Raw genomic sequence first — 24,151 nt, 5'->3', positions numbered from 1 at the left:
GGTTATCTAGATGGCAAAAGGTATTTGTAGCAGTGCAATTAAATTAGTTGTTCAATTTTATGTCACATGGATGATGATTCTGTGGACAGGAAGAATCTCCAGTAGCAGTCAGTTTTGCAACTACTCTAAAAAAGCCTCAAGCTGAAGACCGTTGCTGAATGACAGCCTCATGACTGACACAACATGCTGTCCAGACAGCATAAATGATAATCCACAGTAACATCTCCAGGTGTTGACAAGCTCTGCTAATCCACTTCGTTTACTTTTGCCGCTCCTCTTTAAGTCTCTGTCTGGCCATATGGATCCAGAAAGGCGCTGGATCTCAGGTGTCATCAGGGCTTTAGAGATGCTAATCGGATTCTCCCAGTTGTTAAAAAACGGTTACGCATCATAACAACCATCCAAAATGTATGCTTACAAATCCGCAGTGAATAATTGTTCAACTGTTCAGCAAACATTTACCAGGAGGGTAGGGAGTTTATTGAGACATCACAATAGATTGAAAATAAATATAGTTATAGCCTTCAATCCCTGCCTATGTACAGGAAGTATTGTGTAGAAAGCTGGAGTGAGGCAGCAAGGTTAGGAGTTATAGCACGATAAAATATGCATTTTTAACATCACAGCAGAAAAAAAAGCTAATCTAGAAGATTTTTATGGTCCCACTTCACCACCTTCATATGTGGCTTTTTAAATCTCTGAACATTGAGCTCTTTGATCTGTGAGCTGTGGAGCATTTGCATTTTTCTGTGAGCTTCTACGGCAATTTCAGTTGCTTTATTGCCTCCTGTTAGAAACTGTATTGTGTCTTCCTTTTTTATTACAATTTTACTACAGTGTCTCCGCTTGTGTGAGAAGGAGTTGTATCAAAAAACCTTAAAAAGGTTATCCGTAAAGCTCTCCATCCGCCCGTCTCTCCATCTGTGTGACTGTCACCTCCGAGGCTTCTTTATTTACTTTACCTTTCTGCTGAGCACAGCAGCTGCAGTGAATGTGAACCGTCCGGCCGACAAAGCACTGATTAATTGTCTGCCTGCGATGAGAGAGAATGAAAGCAGCAGGGGGAGACGGATCAGAGATGGGCAGCAAAAACAGCAGCGGGGGAATAACTGTCCATGCTAGCTCAGAACATGTCCAACCAGAGGAAATGGCGGCGTAACTTTTAGGATTTCAGAGATCCTCACAGACATAGCCTTTGTCCTCCTGTGTTTTCATAAATCAGTATTCGCTCCCTGTGTTTGCAGATTTAAAAAGTACAGGTATAGATGTTCATACCTGTAAATGCTATATACCAATCTCCGCTCTGGTCAGATGTGTTGCATCTCATCAGCTGGGCTGTATTTGAGATAAGTGAGGAATCAATGCGTATCGATTTCCCTCGCGGCTCAGCCGGTACGTTGTGCTGCAGAAAGCAGATGGTCCTGGTGCCCAACGGTGCTCGGCCAACAGGACTTGTTTAGTGGCCCAGACGCAACCTCTCAGCAAGACCCGGCTGTGTCGTGAATCCTCTCCAACAGACCTATAAATTTAGATTCTCCTAGAGGAGACACACACCCACTGCGGCACTCTGTCATGGTTTTGAATCATGCCAATGTTTTTCAAGAAAACTCTGTTTTGTCACAAGGCATTTGATTAAAGGTGACTGATTTTGCTTCTTTGTACAGGTTAGGATGGGTCTGTGAGTAATACCAAACATTTTTTGCACAGAATCATTCTTGATAATGAAATCTCCTTTCAGAATGAACCGTTTTAGGGCATCATCATGTTACTTTAAATTCAAATAAACTACTGGTCACACCCCCCAACTCAAAGTTTACACTTGCATGTGAAAATGGCTGCACTATTATTCATACTTGGGGTTTGAAACCAAACTCTGAGACTGCAGATAGGAACACAATCAACCTTTTCACTGATTTTATTTTTCACAAATATTTTTTATTGGAATTTACTTGTTATAAAGCATGGAGTCCCATAAGGGACACATCTGGATATAGGCACGATGATAACAAATGTAAATTTAAAAAATTACACATATGTACACCTTCAAAGAGCCTCAGTGAAAACGTTTTTTATGTATTCTTAACAATTTGATGCTAAAATTGGTTGGAAATGTATCTACTATGCTTTCTCTGAACAAGTTAGAAAAAAGCGCTTGAATTGTTTTTAGAAGCAGTAAAAACCCAAATGGCCATACAAAAATGTCCAAAACGTACATTTTCACATAGCAGATCACCTTTCAAACACTTTTTGTCTACTATACTGATGATTTTCTTTTTTTTTTTTTCTTTTCTTTTCATTATAGTGAGTGACAATAAATCATTGTTAGCATCTCTGGGTGATGTGCAGTAAACGCCTGAATGTTGACGTACCGCCCCTTTGCTTACTAGACCTCAACCAGTGAGGAAATGAGCTCCGATATCTCACAACCTTCACAACACTCCCTCCCATCGATTCAGTTTACTGTCCCAGCTCCTTCACTACTTCTGACACGGATCATGGTGAGAACTGGTTACAGTAAATGAGGTTATGATGTTTTTCAACCCAAAGGTGGAATATGAAAGTCACTACACCTAATCTGCTGCAGAGGAAATACTTGGCTTTCGAGCTTGAGGAAGCAGCCACATAAGCAGAATAAATAAACCCAGAACAGAAATATGACACCAACCCATAAAAGCTATAATATTACATAAAGAGACGTATATTTGTTTCAGGTATTTTGAAAGAGAAACCAAATGGAAACACTATATGATGATTTGATGAAACTCAAAACAATGCAGCTGGATTTTAGGTGTATATTTAGCACAGGCTTAAAGATGAACATTCCATTAATATATTCACCATGTCTCTTTTAAAATGTATTTTTATCATGTTTTATTACATTCTAAAAATCTAAAGTTATTTAGAAAATGCATTTTACCCAAACGACAAAATGACAAAAAGTTAAGTTAACTTTACTACTAAAGAACTATTAAAAGAAGCAAAAGTCTGTTTAAATGAACAGTATTATGTTATTTACAGACACATAGTTCCATTTTACACCACAGTCATGTAACTGTTACTTTCAGTTGTTATAAAAATGCTGAATAGCCCATATAAAACATAACATATCTTCACAATTAGATGTCTTGAATTTGGGCCTCTGTCTCTTTAAGAAGCTCCTATTCTTTCTGACATTCATTACAACAACATTTCTGCGTTAATCCTTTTACAAATGTTCTTCATAATGTTGGACTGAGAAATAGTTCGCAAAAAGTTTATTTGTAAGTTAGTTTTGTCTAATCTCAAGCATACTAAGATATTTGCACCAGAAACTAGACATTAATACTTTTGTGTTTTTGCAGTGTAGCAACATATTCAGACAGACACCATCTGTTTTAAATTACCTTTGAATTTGAAACAGTTCATGTTGTATCAGTGTTATAGATATTAGCTGTAAGGACAAGAACAGGTCACTGCAGAGTTTGAATGAAGCAGATTCAGCACTCTGATGTGTCCTGACTGGAATTTCATTACTATATTACTTTCCTGACGGATAGAAAACCATTCTCACTTCCTGTTTTTTTTTGTGTGTTTTTTTCTGTGGGAGCGCTGAGTCTGGCTTAGAAGCAGCGTTGATTGACGCTGAAACCCGATAAAGCTACATTTAAAAAGACAAGGTGAGTTCAGCTGCAGTCACAAAATCTGGCAACGAGTCAGAGGAAAACTAGATTTCTCTGCGTTTAGTTCCGGGTTCCTGCAGTGGATAACAGGATGGAACGGATTAGAACCAACCCTACAGTTTCAGTGCCTAAAAATTGTGGCTTTCATGCACAATAGACAGCTTTATTATTTTAGGAAGTTAGCAGAATCAGGGATCTAATTTGCTGAGTGTTGACGATGTTTTCTAAAAACTGATAATGTTTGTGGAAGTTGGTAGTTTTGCTTTAAGAGATGTACTTACTGCAGTAAGCAGCATGATTAATCCTGATGACACAAGAATCAACATGAGCTTTGGTGGCAGACAAAACAGCTAACTAATTTTATGTTTCACAATCACTTCCTTTGTCTGAGTTTAACGCTCAAGCACAGATCCCTGAAATGCAAAGGCGTGCGCTAACGGATCGCCCTTCCATGCAGAGCATTTAGGTAACTCAGAAAGGCAGCGATGACCAATTCATAATGAGAATAGTTGTATGATTGTTGCAGCGCGAGCATGACCTTGAATTTTAAAATCTGCAGGGCAAAAATAGGCTCAACAGGAACAGATGTCCATGCATAAATATATGTAAAACTGTGATGTCAAAGGCTCCTTTGTTCTGAAGGATTTCACTTTGACTATTTTTGTTCTTAAAAATAATTAAACGGCGTTTATCAGCATATTCATAGGCCACCTGTAATGCTTTCTTGAACATGTTTGTGATGTTTTTTGTTTTTTTTGCACAAAATCATTTTAGTCTGCTTAGTTCTGCCTATTTTTAACTCCTTTCAGAATGAGCTGTTTTAGGGCGTCTTGTCACTTTAAATCCAAATAAGCTGCTTCTGGCCACGCCTCCAACTCAGTGTGAAAATGGCTCCAAAAGACGCACAATTATTCAACTGCACATCTTTCAAAGGCCTCCTGCACAACTACAAGAACCCAGCAAGTGGTTTCTAGATGGTAAGTCAACAACAAAACAATTGTCTTTACCTGTAGCCAACGTACACCGGTAAAACCGGACGTGCTGGAGCTTAGCGTGGGTTGCTAGGTAACTGGTGGCACTCCGTTGGTGTTGCTAAGTAACGGCCTATCGAATGTGAGTTTAACAATCTTGAGGTTTTTGAAACGGCTCATTATACAGGCACCAAAAAACATTTAGTCCTGACCCAAAAGTACCATTTTCTGTTTGTTTTTTTTAAGCACTTGGACTGTTTTTAGAAGCAGTAGAGACCCAAAGTTCAAAAATGTGCAAAATGTGAGTTTTGTATCATGAATCCGCTTCAAGGCAACCTTGAAATACTTCTTGATGACACAGTAAAAATATGATTATATGATCTTTGCAACAAAGATCATCTAAACAGGAATTATGAGAAAGCTCTGAAGAAGAAGTTAACATTCTTTGCTGGACGCACTTTCTGCCCCAGAATTATGAATCAACTGCAATCTTAAACATAAGGGAAGCAGCCACCCAAAGCTAAAGGAAGAGGATTTATTCTGGGAGACTTTATCCTCCCAGAGTCATCGGCTGACATCAGAGCTGTCCTTGAGGAGTGCCTACCATCTGCTTTGAAGAATTATTCCAAACCCGGAACGTTTCTCTGCGTCGCTCACATGACCCTCCGTGCCCCGAGAAGACGCTCATGACCTGCTCATCTCATTGCTATGCTTTCCCATCAGACACAGGATATGTGTGTCACCAGGGGACAACAACACGCTGAGGCATCGTAAATACTGCAAACGCCAACAGATGTGGTGGTTGAACCGCTATACGGCAGGCTGCATCGACCTGTGCGATTAAAGAGATTTTTTATTTTTATCAGTAGGGTAGACTAGGGTAAGTTTAGCTTCCCCTTGTTTCTAGAAAATGTTAAATAACATTTGTCATGTGACCAGATAGCTTCTGAAACAAGGATTTAGATTTAGTGTATTTTAGCTGTAATTCGCAACAATTAAAACCTTCTTGTACCGGTTGAAGTGTGTACAACAAATACAATATAGTTAATGAGAAAAAGTGCCTGTTACAGTAATAAATTTTGTTGGAGGATAAATTGTCCCAAAACGTATCGTGATAAATGATAATATTGTTGTTTTGAGATAATTTTTAGCAATGGTAAGTGGATAATAACACAAGAACACATTCTCGAAGATCAATAAACTTTAAATTCAAATGAACATTTTACTTTGGACCTGGAAGACATTTTATCCAAGATACATAAACAAAATAAAATTAATAATGAAGTCTCTGTGAACAAAATTGTCCTTCAAAAAAAAAAAAGGATCCGCTTGAGACCAAATCACCAAACTAAAGACTTTTATCATCCAGAAAGAGAGAAAATGGAAGTGATTGAGTTTGTTTTAATTTATTGCTGAGTCTATTAGGTCTCGACTCATCTTACCACACTCTATGCAGCTTCTTTTATATTTACACAGCCTCACCTTTGCTGTATAATCATGCTTTCGAAACTATATCAAGCCTGCACTTGAGGTAGTTTTCCCTGAACTGATCTATAATCTGCTACTTAAGCATAAGCACATGCTGCAGGGTGAAGGTGCAGCGATGCACTCATGGAGATGAATCCAGAAGCTGCAGCGCATCACTAGTTGTGATGTCAGCACATGTGATGGGCTTTAATGAGCACTCCATGTTGGGGAATCACTCCAGTCTCTGGTTATTTACGCTTTGCTGCTAAGTAGAGCTAAAGACCCTGATCAATGTTAAGTGGCCCTTTATCTTGAATAAAAATATGCTCCATTACTGAAATGACACAGCAGGAACTTTAGAGTAATGTTACCGTCTGCAATCAGCGCAGGACCCACTCCTGCTACGTGCGGATAATTTAGTGTCTGGAGTATTTACAGTAGACGTTTTTTAAAGCACTCTGTGCAGCGACAGCAATTAATAAAGCATTTTATGGAGCACAGAGAGAGCTAGAAGGACGCAGGCTAATTTCATTATCTAATCACAGAGACCCTTGTCTAAACCAATAATGCCTGAAGACTACATGTCTGCAAGAAAATCAGAAGTATGTTGGTTTAATTACTCACCAGATGAGGTTACAAGAAAATATGAACCAGAGTTTTCACTAGTTTTATTTTGTTGTGACAAATCAGATTTAATTCAATCTTAGTGCTTTTATTAATTAAATATTGTTTAGTTTTAGTTCAGTTAGTATTAAGACATACTTTGGTTAATTTTCTTCAAAACTGTATTGAATTGTGATTATGTTTACATCAATTGGGTAATGAATACTCAACAGAAAAAGCCGTTTTCATCCAATTTATTCAATTATTGTAAAACAACTAACTGAATCTGGTGCTTTGTCCCAACTTTTGCAGACTAGAATAAGTGGAGGAGTATGGAGCACCGTAATTTACCACAACTGAATTAAACTGCTTGTGTTGGGGAAGAAATCAATTTCAGATCAGTCTGAAAGGCTAATAAATGGTTTCATAAACACAAAAACAAATTACATTATATCTATAATTTTGGTATGTCTAAGTTTTAGAAACGTATATTATAGTTCCAGTTAGTTATAGTTTTTTCCCCCCATTAAGTTCGGTTTTTATTAATTTCAGTTAACAAAAAGGTCTTCTCAATTTCAGTTTTTGTCATTTTGTTGGTTTTAGTTAACTATAACAACCTTGGACTGAATGATGTTATGTATCAACTGCCATAAAGTTTACAAGCATAACTTATGACCAGGGCCGAATCAAGAGACTGTGGGTCCCGGGGCTGGTGCCCTGTCCACTGAGAAGAAATTATTTTACTAAAGCAAAAGCAGGACAGGTAATCGTACAAATCAGCAGGAATGAACTGATGCAGGTTTAACATGTCCTCTATCCAACAACGCCGTGTTGCTTCCAAATATATTGACTGCAACTTCATAATTTTTCAAATACTTGAATATTGTTCAGATTTGGAACTCACCTAAGTTTTACATAAAGTGCAATTTTTGTTTTTTGTCCAGTTTCCATTACAAATGGGGACTAAACTTTGTCAATATTCCGCTAATGTTTAAAAAACAGAATTTCGCAATTGTGGTGTTTCTGTTAAATAAGTAATGCAATTAAAATAAGTTATAATAAAATTACAGTTTGTTTTCATGATAAGTCATTTAAAAACATGTCACCCCATGATTCTCTTACCGCTTCCTGTCGTTTTCTTATTTATGTTTTACAACATTTAATTGTTTATTGTGGAACTCTTTTGATGCAAAAAGTGTTTTAATTGTAGTTTTGAGAAGTATACTAATTTTCATACATCTGAAAAAACAACTCATCCAAACACATTAAACAGTTGTTGAAAAATATGAGTTTTTTTTGTTTTTAATTGTTTCCATTAAGCAAATTTATTTTTGTAATTCAAATCTGCGCAATTATAGAGGCAGTGGAAATGCACCTATGCTAGGGCCAAAACCTTTTATTGAAAAACAAGTTGCTTTTTTTAAATGGGAGTGTTTCCATGAAGCAAATATATTTTTGAGTTGCCAAATTTAAAAATTGTTTGGTCAAAGGAAACAGCAATCCTAGCACCATCTAAAAACAAGAGTTTTTCAAAATTGTCATGTTTCCATTAAGAAAATTTATTTTAGAAATGTCAAACTGTTCAATTATACGGCCAGTGGAAATTATTCTATCCCAGTGCCAAAATCTTTTATTGAAAAACAACTTTTCCCAAAGTTGTTGAGCTTCAGTTAAGCAAATGTTTATTTATACTTCCAATTTTTCCAATTACATGGTTGTTATACTGTTGGAGCAAAGCTCTGCAACTTACTCAGAAATGCTTAACACAATCAGCATAAACGTTTTGATCTGCTGCCATCAGGCAAAAACTCACAAAATCAGAAGCAGCTCCACAACAACTGCTAAAACTCTGCTGTTACGGGTCTGCTCTTCATGTTACTGCACCTATTTCATCTGTTTTCTCCAGTTTGCATTTGTATCTGTTGAACATTAAAATGAATTTAAATCTCCTGGAAAGCTTTGAGGAAAACATTTGTGTTGAATTACACCAGCATATTTAATAGCTTTAGTCTTTGAATGGTGGTGAATAGTGAGCTGTTTGAAGGTTTGGTTGTTTTCTGAAGTGACTAACTGTGATTCAGGGAGGCGTCTTCAGTGATTCAGAGGTAAACTGTGAGAAAAACACTCCATTCAGGGCCTGTTCTTAAACCTTAAAACTCCTACAAACGTCTCCCAATCATATAAATAAATTAACTGTTAAATGATTTTCCAGAGTTGCCCATTAACCTGGTTTGCTGACTTGCCTCACCATAATAGCCGTCCTGGGTTGTGGTTTGTGCATGCCGATCAAATGATACCATGTGTTGAGACTGGGGAGGCGCGGATGACTTTATGTTATGGACTTAAGGCGCTCAGCAGTAGGAAGTGAGACTTTACATTCGCTACAACTGAAACCAGATATTTACATACACTTTAAAACCTTTTTTCTGATTCTTTTGTCATGTCATCAAATTTGGCTTCCTGTTTTCAGTCAGGTATTTTTAATTTCTGAAACCCAAGACGGTAAAAGAGAGACTTTCTAAAGAATTTCTTGTTGCTTTCTTTAAATGTAGAAGTTTGTCTTCTGTATTTAATAGAACTGAGTTTTGTTCCCTTCCACAAACATCTCAAAGGCTGCCATGTTAAGTTTTGTTGCTGATGGTATAATGCACGTGTCAAACTGAAGGCCTCGGGACCAGCTGTAGATTTTCATGTGGTCTTCTGGACTCCAAATTACATCAATAAGTTCCTCCAATTTTTCACAAATCTGAAAAATTTATTCAAAATTCACACAAAGTCAACAGATTTCCACAATTTTCTGGTTTCACTAACAGTTTTTCTTAAAATTGGCCAAAAACATTTGGTTTAAGTGACTGCTGTCTCAGCCTTTCTTGATGTTAAACTACAGTCTGTGTCCAATATGGCGATTAATAAAAAGTGACATGAAACAACATACATTAGCACAAATATCATAAAAATTGCTTCACCACAAAATCTGTGATATGGATTGCAAAAAAAGAAAAACGATTACAAAATCCTGGATGGACTGATCAGTGTGGAAAGATGTTACTTATTGAATGCTGAAACAGCTGTTTATTGATATTTGAACCCTTTTAGAACATTCAGATTTTTAATTTGGCCCAAAATAAAAATGAGTTTGACATCCCTGGCATAGTGAATAGACTTTTGAGAGAAAGGCGTAAATAACTTCTCTTTTTTTATTCAAAACCTTTGTTTATATCAACATGTTTGATGTTTATTTTAAATTGTAAAAGAACCAAATAAACAAACAAGACTGTTCACAAAATTCTTCCAGAAACAACACGTGTGGTCGAGTCAAATTTACGCAGATACATTTTTCAGCTTCATATAAATAATATAAATAATGTTTGACTATTTCATCATGTCCCCATAGATCTCACAAAATTAAGTTGGGATCTCTAGATATTTTCCCATGAAAGTAAGTCTTTTTTTATTTTCTTTTTTCCATATGTTTTAACAAAAATCAGAATCCAAATTGTGTGGCAAAAGTCAAAATTCTGAGAAAAAGTCAAAATCACGAGAAATTTTATCCTTTTTTCTCAAAATTTTGTGAAAACAGTCAGAAATCTTAACAATTCTGAATTCTCTTAATTCTGACTTTAAACTTAGAATTCTACTTTTTGATAACATTTCAGATTAAAGTCAGAATTTTGAATTTAAAGTCAAAATTCTTAAAGTCAGAATTTTGAGAAATTCATAGTTTAAAGCCAGAATTCTGAAGAAAAAGTCAGAATTTTGAAAAGAAATCAGAATTTTTACAATTTTGACTTTTAATTGACAGTTCTCACTTTTGAGATCAAAATTCTGAGATCAAAGTGAATATTCTGAGAATAAAGTCTGGATTACTGTCATTATTTTTTCTTTCAGTGGCCCTAGTCATCTTCCATACTTCCATATCCCCATTTTGTTTGCATTCTGACTTCTAACTAACATCCTGTTGATCCTGTCGAAGGTTGAGAGCTGAGTGCAGAAGCTGAAGCGTCTCCAGTGTAAATAGGAGCGACTTCACTCAGCTCAGACAGGAACGAGGTTTCTCTCCTGCGCTGGCACCACAACAAAGCCCTCTAACAGCTGTCTCATAATGTGCAGCTACTCATTACATTGTGCCTCATGTCTCGAGTCTGGCCCGAGTCGCAAAGGGCAGAACCCACGCGTTGCTCAGCATTGAGCAATTGCATAAGAATGCATTGCACAATCCCAACTACATAAAGCTCTGTGGCCAGCGGTGATTATCCTATATGTTTGTCTTGCACGTCACACAAACACAGAACTATTTGGGTCGAGTTTCTATTGCAAATATCTTAGTGCACTTGAAATAAGACAAAAATAACTTTTCAGCAAGATATTGCAGGGTGTGTTAGTTTAATACTTTCTTAATTATGGGGAAGAGGTTCTAGTATGTCTGGTAGATTATTGCACTTATAACAAGACATTTTTTACTTGTTTTAAATTGAATAATCTTCCAATTGAACAAGTACATTTCAACAATTTTAAGAAATTATTCACTTAAAAGAGGTTACTATTTCTTGCAGAAAAGTACCTTTTAAGTTAGTTTTGTCGTATTTCAAGGGCACTAAGATGTTTGCACTAGAAACTAGACAAAATACTTGGTGAGATTTTGTATTTTTGCAGTGTAAACACTGGTTTTCCATTAGTTCATGGACTAAAATTCACCATCTTCAATTTGACTTTTTAACTGACAAGTTGCATCAAATTTCTTCAATTTGTCTCTTATTTATTTTTGCCTGTCTTCTCTATTTTTGGTCTAGAAATCTGATTTTGTATTTGCATGAAATGCCAAACCATTTCTGGTAAGTCATTAGTGTCTCAGCGAGACATTTAAATCCCAGACTAGTTCTCTCTTTTTTTCCCCTTCCTTTAACTTTTTGTTTTAATTCTCTATTTCACAGCAATTTCCAGTTAAAGTATTAAGTATCTTGTGAAAGTGTTTTTACCACTTGGTCTAGTTTCTAATGGAAATATATTAGTACACTTTAAATTAGACAAAACTAACTTGCATGTAACTTTTCAGCACTTCTTTTAAGTAAATGATACCAATACAGATGTTAATATCAGCACATTGTTAACATTGTTTCATTTCTAGTGTATTTGGTAAGATTTTGTGTGTTGTGATGTAACAAAATGTGAAAGTGCTAAGGTGGTATAAATACGTTACCGAGACACTTCAGCACCAAATGCTCTGTACTTATCTTTCCTCTAGAAGGTCGAACACGGCTTCCCACTTTCATTCAGGGCGCTACTTTAGCAAAATGGTTTTAGTCTGTTTCAGAGGGGATGATGAGCTGCGGCTTAGTGCAGCATTGTTCACCCTGGCAACTGCTGGCTGCGTTTGAGAAATGGCTGTTTCTGCCGAAAAGAACCCCTCTGATCATGTTTGGTTATGTCAGAGCCGGAAATCCTACTCATCCTCCTTGTAACTCTTGTTTTTTCTGAAGAAATAATCAATGAATTTATAGTAAAAAACATTTTTTTAGGTCATACTTTTGGACAATGTGTCATAGTTAAGTTGGTTTCATTTCTCTTTTCTGCTGAAGTTCTGCTCAGAGTAATTGGGAGTTCAAGTTTTACGTGAGGAGCAACATCTTTCAGATCCTTTAAAATCACACAGGTTGGTTTCAAGATCACATGCAATAACCGCCACCACAATAGGGTTATTTTAATGGTTGCTTGTTTTAACATTTTTGAGATTGTCTGAAATTCTCTAGAAAAATTAGGACCTTTTTTGATTTTCTGAGAAAAAACCCTCATGTTTAGATTATTCTCAGATATTTTCTTTAATATTCTCGGAAGTTTTTGAATTTCAAAAGTTGAAAATGTTTGACATTTGAACATTACCTTTCAGAGTCAGAAATATTTCTCTAGCGAATTTCTGAGATGAACATCAAAATTTTATTTAGCAAATGTTTGACTTTTGAAATTCAGAAAATTTCTTAGAGTTGACTTTTGAAATTCAGAAACTTCCAAAACTCTTTCTTAAAAATTTCTGAGATTAATCTCAGATATTTTTTTTTAATTCTTGAAAATTTGAGTTTTGAAAGTTGACAATGTTGTGAAATTTGAACATGACTTTTCAAACTAAAAAATTTACAAATTTTCTTAGAAAAATCTCGAAATTTGAGTTTTTTCTAGCAAATTTTAAACTTTTAAACTTCAGAAAATTTTCTAAAATCAAATTTTTACTTTTGAAACTCAGAAAATTAAAATTTTCTTTTTCTTGAAAATGTCTGAGAGTAATCAAAAAAATATTTTTTTGCTTTTGGCAGAGTTTTATTATTTTTTTTTTGTCTACAATGTCCCTGTTGTGTATTTGAGGAATGAAAAAAATCAGAGATTTTGATTACCAGCCGTCTAAGTCTATCAGTTTACAGCTGTTTATTTCCAGTAAATCTCTCACTCTCAATTTAATATAAGGTTAAATTAATAGAAGATTATGAGATCGGTATCTTCTGTCCTCATGTGGATTATTGTCCAACTATCAGGGAAATCTCGGATACTTCTCTCCAGGTAAACACAACACAAAGAGTCAAGTGTTTGATGGTTGACCTGGCCGGGCGTCAGCCCCCAAACCGCTTCTGTTTTTTTCAAACTTTATTCAATAAAAGCATGACTGACTATTTGGGAGATCTATCCATTTCCTGGAACCACCCATCATGGCTGCTGATGGCATTAAATGTGAGAACAATGCGAGGCAGTGCAACAACAGGACGGGCACAGTGGTGTTGGATGACTTGGCTTTGTGATGCAGTGAAAGCCTGATGACGCTGTTTCCATGCACAATCACAAAAGCAAAAAGAAAAAAAAAGAGAAACCTCAGGGTAGAGTTTAAAAACATGGGTGTGCTTCTCAATTATGGCATAAGCAGCAAATATAGTAGTTTGCAAAAGTATTCATACTCCAATGCTTTGAATCACGTATAATTTTCACAATTGTACTGCACTTTGTGTTGGTCTTTCATGTGAAATTCCAACAAAATATTTCTATATGTTTGCAGTTTTAATGTGACAAAATATGAAACAGTTCAACATACAGAAGATTTTATAATGTATAATTTAGTTTTTGTGGACTGAATATTAATAGTTTCTAGATTGAGCTGAATAAATAAATGAAGTTTCCAGTATGTACAAGGTTGAATATTTTATTGCAAGATTTATTTGCAGATTTGAACACTATACTTTTAGTATAAGTTAATTTTAATTCACACAAAATGCCCACAGCGATTATACGTTAATTTAATGTATTTCAAATACAAGTGCCATTAAAACCCAAACATTTCAATTCAGGTTGAAATATAATTTTTCTACTATTTTTCTAAAAAAAATCACCTTAGATTTGATTTTTCCTTTTACCTGAGTAACATCCGCTTTATCTTCACCTGGTTCAAATATGCAAAACAGATACTATGTTATAGCATTATATCCAATAAAATGTTAATTTGCTTATTTAAAAAGAATCAGAATCATTTATTTTGCATCTTTTAATGTAATGCGTAAAAAAATTGCCAATTTCATTTATACGATTAATCACTGGAACTATCAATTAATTGTCAGAACAATTTGTAGAATGATTGATTACTAAATTAATCATTAGTTCTAACTTTGTAATTTTGTGTTTTTATTGTGTTTTTATTATGTAAAGCACTTTGAACTGCCTTGCTGCTGAAATTGGGCTACACCAGACCTGGGCATCTTACGGCCCGCGGGCCACATCCGGCCCTTTGTGAGTCCCTATCCGGCCCGCGTGAGGCCAATCATAAATTACAAAAGAAATTTTAAAAAGTATCTATGTCGAGTGTGCAATACAACGGTGCCGCTTTTGTTTTGAAAAGCGTTATTTGCATTACTTCCGTGGACGTATGCGCATGCATGATTGTGAGTTAAGGTCAACAGCAGCAATCACAAATTACAAAATAAATTTAATAAACATCTATGTTGTGCATGCATTACAACTGTTCTGCTTTTATTTTGAAAACTGTTATTTATGGACGTATGTCTGTGCGTAACTTGTGACAAGTGACGCTCGGTTAGCCCCAAGATGTCCGCTCACGCTAAAAAAGAAAAGATGATGAGGAATGCCGTGTTTTCAACAAGACATGGACTGCCAACTATTTCTTTGCAGAAATTAAAGGTAAAGCTGTGTGCTTAATTTGTGGTACACAGATTGCTGTGTTTAAAGATTATAATTTGAATCGCCACTACACGACGAAGCACGAGCCTACATACCGGAATCTGTCTGATGAAGAGCGCGCGAGGAAGCCTGATGCATTGACGGTAAAACTGCAAACCCAACAAGGACTTTTTACCAAACTCCATACACCCAGAGATGCAGCCGTCAGGACAAGTTTTGTAATTTCTCACAAAATCGCCAGAAAAAGTAAGGCGTTTTCTGACGGAGAATTTATTAAGAGTGCTTATTGGACTCTGTCGCGCTGATATGCCCGGAGAAAAAGGTGCATTTGAGAACGTGTCGCTCATCGCTGGAAACCTGGAGCTTCAGCTGAAGAACAGAGCGGCGACTTTGACTGTTTTTCTCTGGCTTTGGATGAGAGCTGCGATGTACGTGACACCGCCCAGCTGCTCATCTTCTTACGTGAGATAACTGCAGACTTTCAAGTCACGGAGGAGCTGGCAGCCATGCAGTCAATTAAAGGGACAACCACAGGTAGTGACTTGTTCACAGAGGTAAATGCGTGTTTGGACATGTTAGGACTGAAATGGGACAAACTGGCAGGTGACAACAATGGTTGTCCAAATCTGACGGGGAAAAATGTTGGACTTTTAAAGAAGATGCAGGATAAAGTGACAGAAATTAACCCAGTGCAGAAATTGACATTCTTGCATTGTATTATACATCAGGAAGTATTGTGTAAGACAGTGTTAAAAATTAACCATGTTGTTGATGCTGTAACTAAAACAGTTAACTTCATCAGAGCGAGAGCATTAAATCGACAATTTGTTGCACTTTTAGAGGAAAATGAGAGTGAACATGGTGACATAAGCTACCACAGCAACGTCAGATGGCTAAGCCTGGGCAAAGTACTGAAAGTGTCTGGGACCTGAGAGACCAGATTCAGGATTTCTGTGGGAAGAAAGGACATGCCATCCCAGAACTTTCAGATGAAGACTGGGTGGCAGACCTCGGATTCGCTGTGGATGTGACAGCACTCATGAACCAACTGAATGTCAAACTGCAGTGCAAGGGCCTTTTTGTGCACGAGATGTACAGTGCAGTGACGGCTTTCATGAGAAAGTTGCAGCTTCTTTCAAGCCAAGTGAAGGACAACATTCTGATCCACTTGCCAACACTAAAGGAAGCCACAAGATCAGCCGATCACCTCCACAAGTACTCAAGCAAGTTAGAGGCACTGCATGGAGAGTTTTCGAGACAATTTCAAGATTTCAAAACTATTGAGAGTGAAATGCACATGGTTTCTTCTCCCTTCAACTGCAGTGTGGATAATGCACCAAGCGATGTTCAGATGGAGCTCATTGACCTGCAGTCTGACCTACTTCTGGCAGAGCACTTCAGATCAGTCTCACTGCTGGACTTTTACTCCTCCCTCAAAGAGGAGAACTTTCCACACCTGAGGAGGCATGCTCAGAGGATGCTGGTCCTCTTTGAATCTACCTATGTATTGTGAACAGACATTTTCAGTGATGAAGTTCAATAAATACAAACACAGATCCTCTATCACTGATGAGCACCTCTCAGCTGTCCTTCGCATAGCCACCTCAGACATTCAACCAGATTTTAATGCTCTTGTCCAGGACCAGAACAGACTGGATTATTCTCACTGAAGAGGTAAAATGAGGTGGAAAACATAAGTTACTGTTTGTTGTATTGCAGTATTTCTATTAACTTGATAAGTTGTTTGGTTGTTTTTTCTTGTTTGTGGAACAAAGTTAAAGTGTGAAATATTTTACAATGTAGCCCTCCAGCTGTGCTCGGTTTGCTCATTCGGCCCCCGGTAAAAATTAATTGCCCACCCCTGGGCTACACAAATTGAAACTTGTTGCCCAAATTTGAAAGAAATTAAGTCTGGAAATCTATTTTCCTTTTCATTATTTTATGTTTCAAAACAGACCTGAAAAAATAAAATCCCGTAAGTTTCCAGACTTTTCCAGACAAAGGAACCCAGTGATTGTTTGGAGGCTGTACTCTTCAAGCATAATGCCTAATTATGTGATCAGAGCCCCAGGTGGCTCCAGCTGTAAGGCCGGGGCTCCAGTCAGCATAAAGGGGCCCCATCTGTTGATGGCTTCTTCTGGGATTTAAGACTTTCATCAGAAGGGTCTCCAGTGAAAAACGAAAACCCTGATGAGATCCTGCAGATCAATTTTATCCTGGGGCTCCGTTGCAGTTCCTTAAAAGAAGAGATTTTCTTCTTTTTAAAAACTAAATATTGATAAAAAAAAAAATAAGAAAGCAACCTAACTAGAACCTTGCAAAGGTTTTCAAATTTATACTAGATTAAAGTTTAATCTGGTCAAAGGATCATTGTTTTGAAAGGTTTTTACAAATGGAAAAGCATGTATGTCTTTTTTTTCCCACATTTTATCTGTCTTATACTGTCACAGCATGTTGGAGTGCAATATATAACTTAAATTTAATTTTTTTTTTTTTTTACATATTTGTTAAAACCGTCGTGACAGTTTGAGACAAAAAATCTGAAAAGATCAATCTCCTCCACTTCCTCCATGAGCTACTCCAGTCTGAACAAAAGCACCGCTACGACCAAAAACAACCAATCAGAGCCAGGAGGCGGATCTTAACGCTGTTAATCAATCTCATGCAGTTGTTGCACAATGTGATAATGGCGGAGAAATGACCTAGTTACCAGAAAACCGTTTATCTGCGTCATCATTAGCAGTGCTAATTACCCTTAGCATTCACAGCATGTTATGCTAGCTGCAGTGTAGCGGAGAGCAAAGAGGGATGACGGGATGAGCAGCACATACATAGGGTGATCGACAGCGCTAAGACCAGCCTCCTAGCTCCTCTCATGTCTTCTGATCGGCATCCTGAGAACAAGAACCAAACATGGAGAAGCAGCATTCAGATTCTATGCACCACAAATCTGGAACAAACTTCCAGAAAACTGCAAAACAGCCGAAACACTGAGTTCCTTCAAATCCAGACCCACTTGCTTCGACTTACTTTTGAACCATAATAAAAAAGAATATTGACCAGCATATTTAATGTGTATAGATACTTGTAACGATGGTAGTTGACAAAATGCCAATGTTATTGGTTTTCACAACTGTTGATTATATTATGTTTTCAAAATGAAAAGCGCTTTGAACTGCTGTGTTACTGAAATGTACCATTAAAAATACTGACTGTTTTGACAGTTTCAATAAATATATTTATTGACTGGAAATAAATTTGAGAGACCACTTAAAATGATCTGTTTCTCTGATTTTACTTTTTATTAGTCTATGTTTGAAAGAACAATGCTCAATTAAATGAGTATTGTTCTTTCATTCTATGGACTACTCATGTCCCTGAAATTCAAAGCTAAAATTTAGTATTTATTAGCAGAAAATTGTCAGAATAAGGAAAAAGATGTGCTTTTAGAGCCGAAATAATGCAAAGAAAACAAATTCATGTTCATTTAAAAACTGCAGTACTAATGTTTTAACTTAGGAAGAGTTCAGAAATCAATCATCGGTGAATTAACCAGGAGGTTTTTAATAGACTTAAGTGGTATCTTTATCTTCTAAGAGTTACATATTGCAAGTTTAATCTTATTCTTTTTTTTTTTAAAAGATAAAAAAAAAAATTAACTTAGTTTTTTTTTTACTTTTTAAAGCGTTTTTAAAAAAGTTTTTAAAAACTGTATATACAAAGTATATACACTGCTCAAAAAAATAAAGGGAACACTCAAATAACGTCCTAGATCTGAATGAATAAAATAAATATGAAAATAATTTCCACCTGTTGTCTATTCCATTTGCACAATCGCAAGTGATATTGATTGTCAATCAGTGTTGCTTTCTAAGTGGACAGTTTGATTTCACAGAAGTTTGATTTACTTGGAGTTATATTGTGTTGTTTGAGTGTTCCCTTTGTTTTTTTGAGCAGTATATATGTGTGTGTGTGCATATATATATATTTACCTTATATTTGTGTTTTACCAACACAAATATAAAGTAAAAATGTTTGCTGAATGCACATTCATTAAAAAAAAGAAAGAAATCTGAGGGGCGCCCCCTAATAAATGAAGCCCTGGGCTACCGCCCCTCTGAGCCCACTCTAAAGTCTTCCCCTGCAACCGAAGCCTTCCACCTGGCCGCCCCACACCCTGGGCTCCTTCCCGCCCCTCTCCGCTTTCCCCGTTGCCAGGGTTTCCGTGTACGCGCTGCCTGCACCAGCGGCGCCGCGCCGCTGTCATACATTAGTGCCAGACATGGCGGCGGAGCTACAGCCCGAGTGGATTTCTGCTCTCCCGTCTTCCTGGACTTATGGGGTTACTCGGGACGGACGCGTCTTCTTCATTAAGTAAATGCACCTTTAACTAACCCAGTGCAAGTCTTTCGGCTCTCAAAAACAAAACAAAAAAAACAAATTGCATGCGCCGTTTTATTTCCGCTCTCTTGTCTCAACAGCGAAGAAGCCAAGAGCACAACCTGGCTGCATCCGTTGAGCGGCGAAGCGATCATAACCGGACACAGGAAAACTCCAGGTAAGACGGAGAAGAAACGTCACACAGCTGTCAAGTTTCAGTCCGCCGCAGCGGCGGGCTGGCTCGCGCGTCCGCCGTCATGCGTTGCGTTTCACCCCCGAAACAAACCCCACACACAGCAACACAAAATAAAAACACGATTCTTCCCACGCTGAGAGAGGGAGAGAGAAAGGGGGGAGCTCTGTCATCCCTCTCTGGATGCACGGGTGGGCTCGTGCTGTGGGAAGAAAGTGAGCCGAGCTCGAGCCACTTCCCCACGAGCCTCCTCCTCAGGTTGGCTCGGTCACCTGAAGTTGACGACGTCACGCTGGCGAACGTAACTTGAGAAGTTGTGCAGCAACCAACCGGAGCTGGAAGCACCGTTCACCTCTGAGTTCCTGTGGGATTAACTGTGTTGACATCAACATCAGGGATCTGGCTGGGAGGATAAATTTCAGTATCAACAATAACAAGGCAGGTCTGGCCATTTATGCACAGGCACAAAATGAGTCCATTTGCGTCCAGAAACTCAGAAATTAGAGAATAATCTCAGAAGGTTTCTAGAACAAACAAGCTCCAAAAGTCAAAAAAATCTCAGAAATGTTTTAATTAATTTCATAAAATTTATAGAAACGTCCCCCCAAAAGTCTAAGCCTGAAAAGTAAAACAATTACTTGACAAAACCTGATCAATCCCAGAAATTTTCTAGAAAAAAATGAAATTTCAGAGTGGAGAAAAGTAAAACATTTGGTTTGTAAAAAACAAAAATAACAAAAAAAATTTAATCATAAATGCTGATTATAGTAAAAACTTGGAAATTTCTTAGTCTGAAAAGTCAAAAAAATAAATTGCTGAAAAAATGTGTGATTCAAAAGTAATTTTTTTTCACTTAGCAAATTCAGAAATGTCCAAGTTTTTCAATACAATATCTGAGATTAATTAATAAAATTCTGACAGTCAAATCATGACGGTGAATGTAACCAGAATTTATAAAGCGACTGTACAAACAATTAATCTAAAGTAAGCTACTCGTTATGCTTTTTCTGAAAGATCAAGAAAGACGTAAAGCCACTGCTAAAGTCTGACTTCCTGTGGGATTAGCTGTGTTTACATCAATATATGCAGCGCTCCAATCTGGCTGCACATTTCAACAATATCAAGGTGATTTAGGGCCTTTATAGACAGGAAAAAAAAATGTAGTTAATTTCTGCCAAGAAGTTCAGAAAATTAGAAATTAATAAATGATTTTTTCTTGAAAATTAAGAAGAGATGTGAACGTGACAAATTGAAAATCTCAAAATGTTTCAAATTAATCTCATAAATCTTCTAGAAGAAAACATGGGAACTTGTGAGCCGCCATCTCGAACGTTTGCCAGAAAGAACTCATACATTTTGAGATCGATATCAGAAATTTTCCAAAACGAAAAAAAAAACCCTGAAATTTGTGAGGTTTGAAAAGTTAAATTTGGTAGAAAAAATTCAGAATTTTTCTGTTTAATCTCAAAATTTTCGGAAGTGGAAAATGTTCCACTTTTGAAACTCAGAAATTTCCATGTTTTGCTCTTGAAAATTTGAAATAAACCTAAAAGCATCATGACTTCTGCGGAAAGTTACGAATACTTTTCTCTTTCCATCTACGCCATTTTATAACAAAACCTCTATGAAATATTCCTGTAAAATCCTGCTGATTAGTGCAACATGATATATCCATTAGCAATTAAACTTCCCTTTTCCTAATTATTAGGACCTAATAATCCTAATAACTAAGAGACTAAGTAAGAGTACTTGCTTCTTCTACTAGTGGTTTTCATATTTTCTCATCATGCTGCAAAAACTTGCATGTGTTTTTCTGAAAAACCTTTCCACAAACTGTACCAAAATTCAAATTACTTATGGAAAAACCTGGAGAAATTACTCAAATATAGTAATTAAGTAAAAGTACTACGTTTATATTTTTACTTGATGGAAAGTAAGTTTCTTTTAAAATAAGTTTACCTGCTATATGTATATTTTGCTTAGTAAATCAATAATGTGCCATTTTAAAGAACAATCTTTCAAATGATGCCTGTTTTTATTGTGTTTTACTCTCTGTGACAAAGTTTACACTTGAACTTGTGATTCTGAACATCACAATTTCAGGGACGACTTGAAGAGTTAAATGCCAGGAAGCCAAATAAAGCAGGAATGATTATACCTTGGAAAGTTTTTATTTAACACCCAGCAAAACCAATGTGTTATTTCAGCTGCAGTAAACACATTCTGGTAAAAGATGTGTTGAAAAAAAGGGACATTAGACTCTGATTATTTCCCCATCAACGCCACAGTTTCAAAATACTTTATATTCAATTTTGTTTTGGGTGAACAATATTTTAATTTCCTGACTTCATTTTAAAAACTTGGGTTGTTTGTTAAACGTTTTCAAACTAATAAACAAGTAACAAAAAACTTGATTGTACCATGTAACGCCACACATATATGAATAAACATAAAAAAGGTGAGAACTAAAGTAAAAGTCGAAAGTACCCACAATAAAATCTACTTCCATAAAGGACAGATGCTGGTAGCAACAACAAATGAATAGAAAATGAAAGCCGACTAATATGTGCAGAATTGGTGGCGTGTTGGTGCCTTTTCCCAGTTGCCAGTGGGTGAGATGCAGGTAAACACCCTGGATACGTTTCCAGTCCATCACAGGCATATAAACTAACTTTTATTTTAGGGATCGATTATTCTATCGAATATTTAGACAATTAATCCAGTTACCAGATACAAAAATTGCCACATTCTGCAGATTTTTCATTCAACCACTTGGTCAGAATTAGACATACATCAACAATGTCAAAGGAAAACACAGTTTTTATGGTTGTATATTGAAAGTACTTTTAATAACCATTCGTTTTGTGAGACAGAGTTGAAGTTGAATTGATTTGGGATTTATTAGAACATGCTTAGATGGAAAATCCGTCCTAAGGCTCACTGACATCATAGTTTTCTCCCTTCTCTTCTCGGCCTGTAAGTAAGTGTTCCAGGTTTAACGATAATTGATTTCCTGTAAAAGTATTTACCTCTTGGTTTCCTGAAAACACACTGTTAATGGGCTTTCCCTTTTAAATATTTCAGTTAATCAGGTATCTGCTTGTGTTGTAGAAGTGCAAAAATCAGTTTTAACTGACGTATTTCTTTCTGTGGATAAAATGTTGATTTATTTATACAAATTGCAATGTTTGACTGTCAAGAATCAGTAAGTTAGAGTTTAAAATGTCATATAAAGCAGATTTCCTGCCTAAATTAGGCATGTAAAAGGAGATGTTTATGTAAGAAGTTGGAGCATGGTGTGCTGTTTGTTAGTTTTTGTTTGGCTTCCCACTTCCTGTTGTGTGGCATTTTTGCATTCAGCTTTAAACATTTCAAAAACAGCCACAGAGTCTTCAGGGACTCATGCAGGCGACTTTATTTATAACTGTTTATTGACGTTTTTAGCAGGAAGAAGATAGAAAGTCCAACGTTTTCATTTTCAGAAAACATTGGACTTTGTTTAGAACATGCTTCTATTATCCTCTGCTTACTAAAGTGAATAAATCTTGAGTTTGGAACTGCTGGTTGAGTAAAATAAAGCTAAATTTAAATATCTGTTTTGTTTTAAAGTCAAGAAAGTAAGAGACACATAAGGTCATGATAGAAATAATTGATAAAGTCCTTGAAATATGTTATATTTGTGTTCCAAGAAGCTGCTGTCCAAGACAGTATAAATGTTAGTAAAAGCACAGATGATAAAATTAACAGCAACAAGAGTTTTAATTTTAATTTATAAGCTGAATAAAACTTGGAATTTGTGATTTTCACAATATGATGATCTGGAGTAAAAATTTAATCGTTTTACTGTCTCAAAAAGAAAACAAAAATGTTTACCATGATGTAATTGTGTTAATTTGAAACTGCTTGTCAGCTTTAAACTTGTGAACTGTTAAATTTAACAAGAGCGATAATTTGGGCTCCACACCATGATCAAGTTAAATATATACTTTATATTAAAATTTGTATTAATCTGATATAAAATAGAAGTGTAGTTTTTGTCTTAATATGTTAAATATTCTTGGTAAGTTAACATATTATCATTTATTTAACCTTAATTAATGAGTATCACATGTGAAAACATTTTTACTTTTACGTGGTTTTTATTTGATTTTGATATCTGAAAATCAATTGGATTTTTTTGACATATTGAATTTCGATCACCTGATCTTCACATGACGACAATCTGATCATATGTGGTGCAGAAATGCGATCAAAAGTTGAAGAAAGCATAGAACTAATGAACAAAATACTGGCCTTTTAGATAGAAAAGTAGTGAAACGTCCAGTAAAAAACCAGAAAGTGTTTACTTTTTAAACTGAGGAATTTCCCACATTTTTATATTATTTTCTGAGATAAGTCTTAACATGTATGAGTTTTTATCTCACAATTATTTAAACTTTTGGAGCTCAAAAATTTCCCAGTTTTTACAGAAAATTTCTGAGATTTTTTGCAGAAATTTACTACTACTCTTCTTTTTTCTCTTTCTACAATGCCCTAATACGTCGTCGTATTTCAGATATTGGTGATCAATCAGAAAACTGGAATCGGTGCATCGCTGACGTTTGTTAATTCTCCATAAAATCTTATAATTTGGTGTATTTTCTGATGCAAACATTGTATTACACTTGAAATAAACATGGAACAAATGTCTTGTTATAAGTGAAATAATCTGC

General features: G+C 36.1%; 1 protein-coding gene across 17 annotated transcripts in view; it reads left to right on the top strand.

Annotated features, from left to right (window-relative positions):
• Positions 1-4,560: 4,560 nt before the first annotated feature.
• LOC129353294 (pleckstrin homology domain-containing family A member 5-like) overlaps positions 4,561-24,151 on the top strand; it is a 121,902-nt gene continuing 102,311 nt past the window's right edge. For 16 of the 17 annotated variants that reach the window (XM_055023633.1, XM_055023432.1, XM_055023511.1 and 13 more), the window contains exons 1-2: positions 19,148-19,240; positions 19,348-19,424. In XM_055023633.1, coding sequence (XP_054879608.1) covers positions 19,149-19,240; positions 19,348-19,424 — 169 coding nt within the window. In that variant the 5' untranslated portion in view covers position 19,148. Of the gene's footprint in view, positions 4,637-19,147; positions 19,241-19,347; positions 19,425-24,151 lie in introns of those variants that run through there. The other variant, XM_055023757.1, reaches the window with a different exon arrangement.

This window comes from Poeciliopsis prolifica, unplaced genomic scaffold, assembly GCF_027474105.1.
Source record: "Poeciliopsis prolifica strain line A6 unplaced genomic scaffold, Auburn_PproV2 SCAFFOLD001, whole genome shotgun sequence".
Taxonomy (NCBI): domain Eukaryota; kingdom Metazoa; phylum Chordata; class Actinopteri; order Cyprinodontiformes; family Poeciliidae; genus Poeciliopsis; species Poeciliopsis prolifica.
This window is presented reverse-complemented; position numbering and strand designations above follow the sequence as displayed.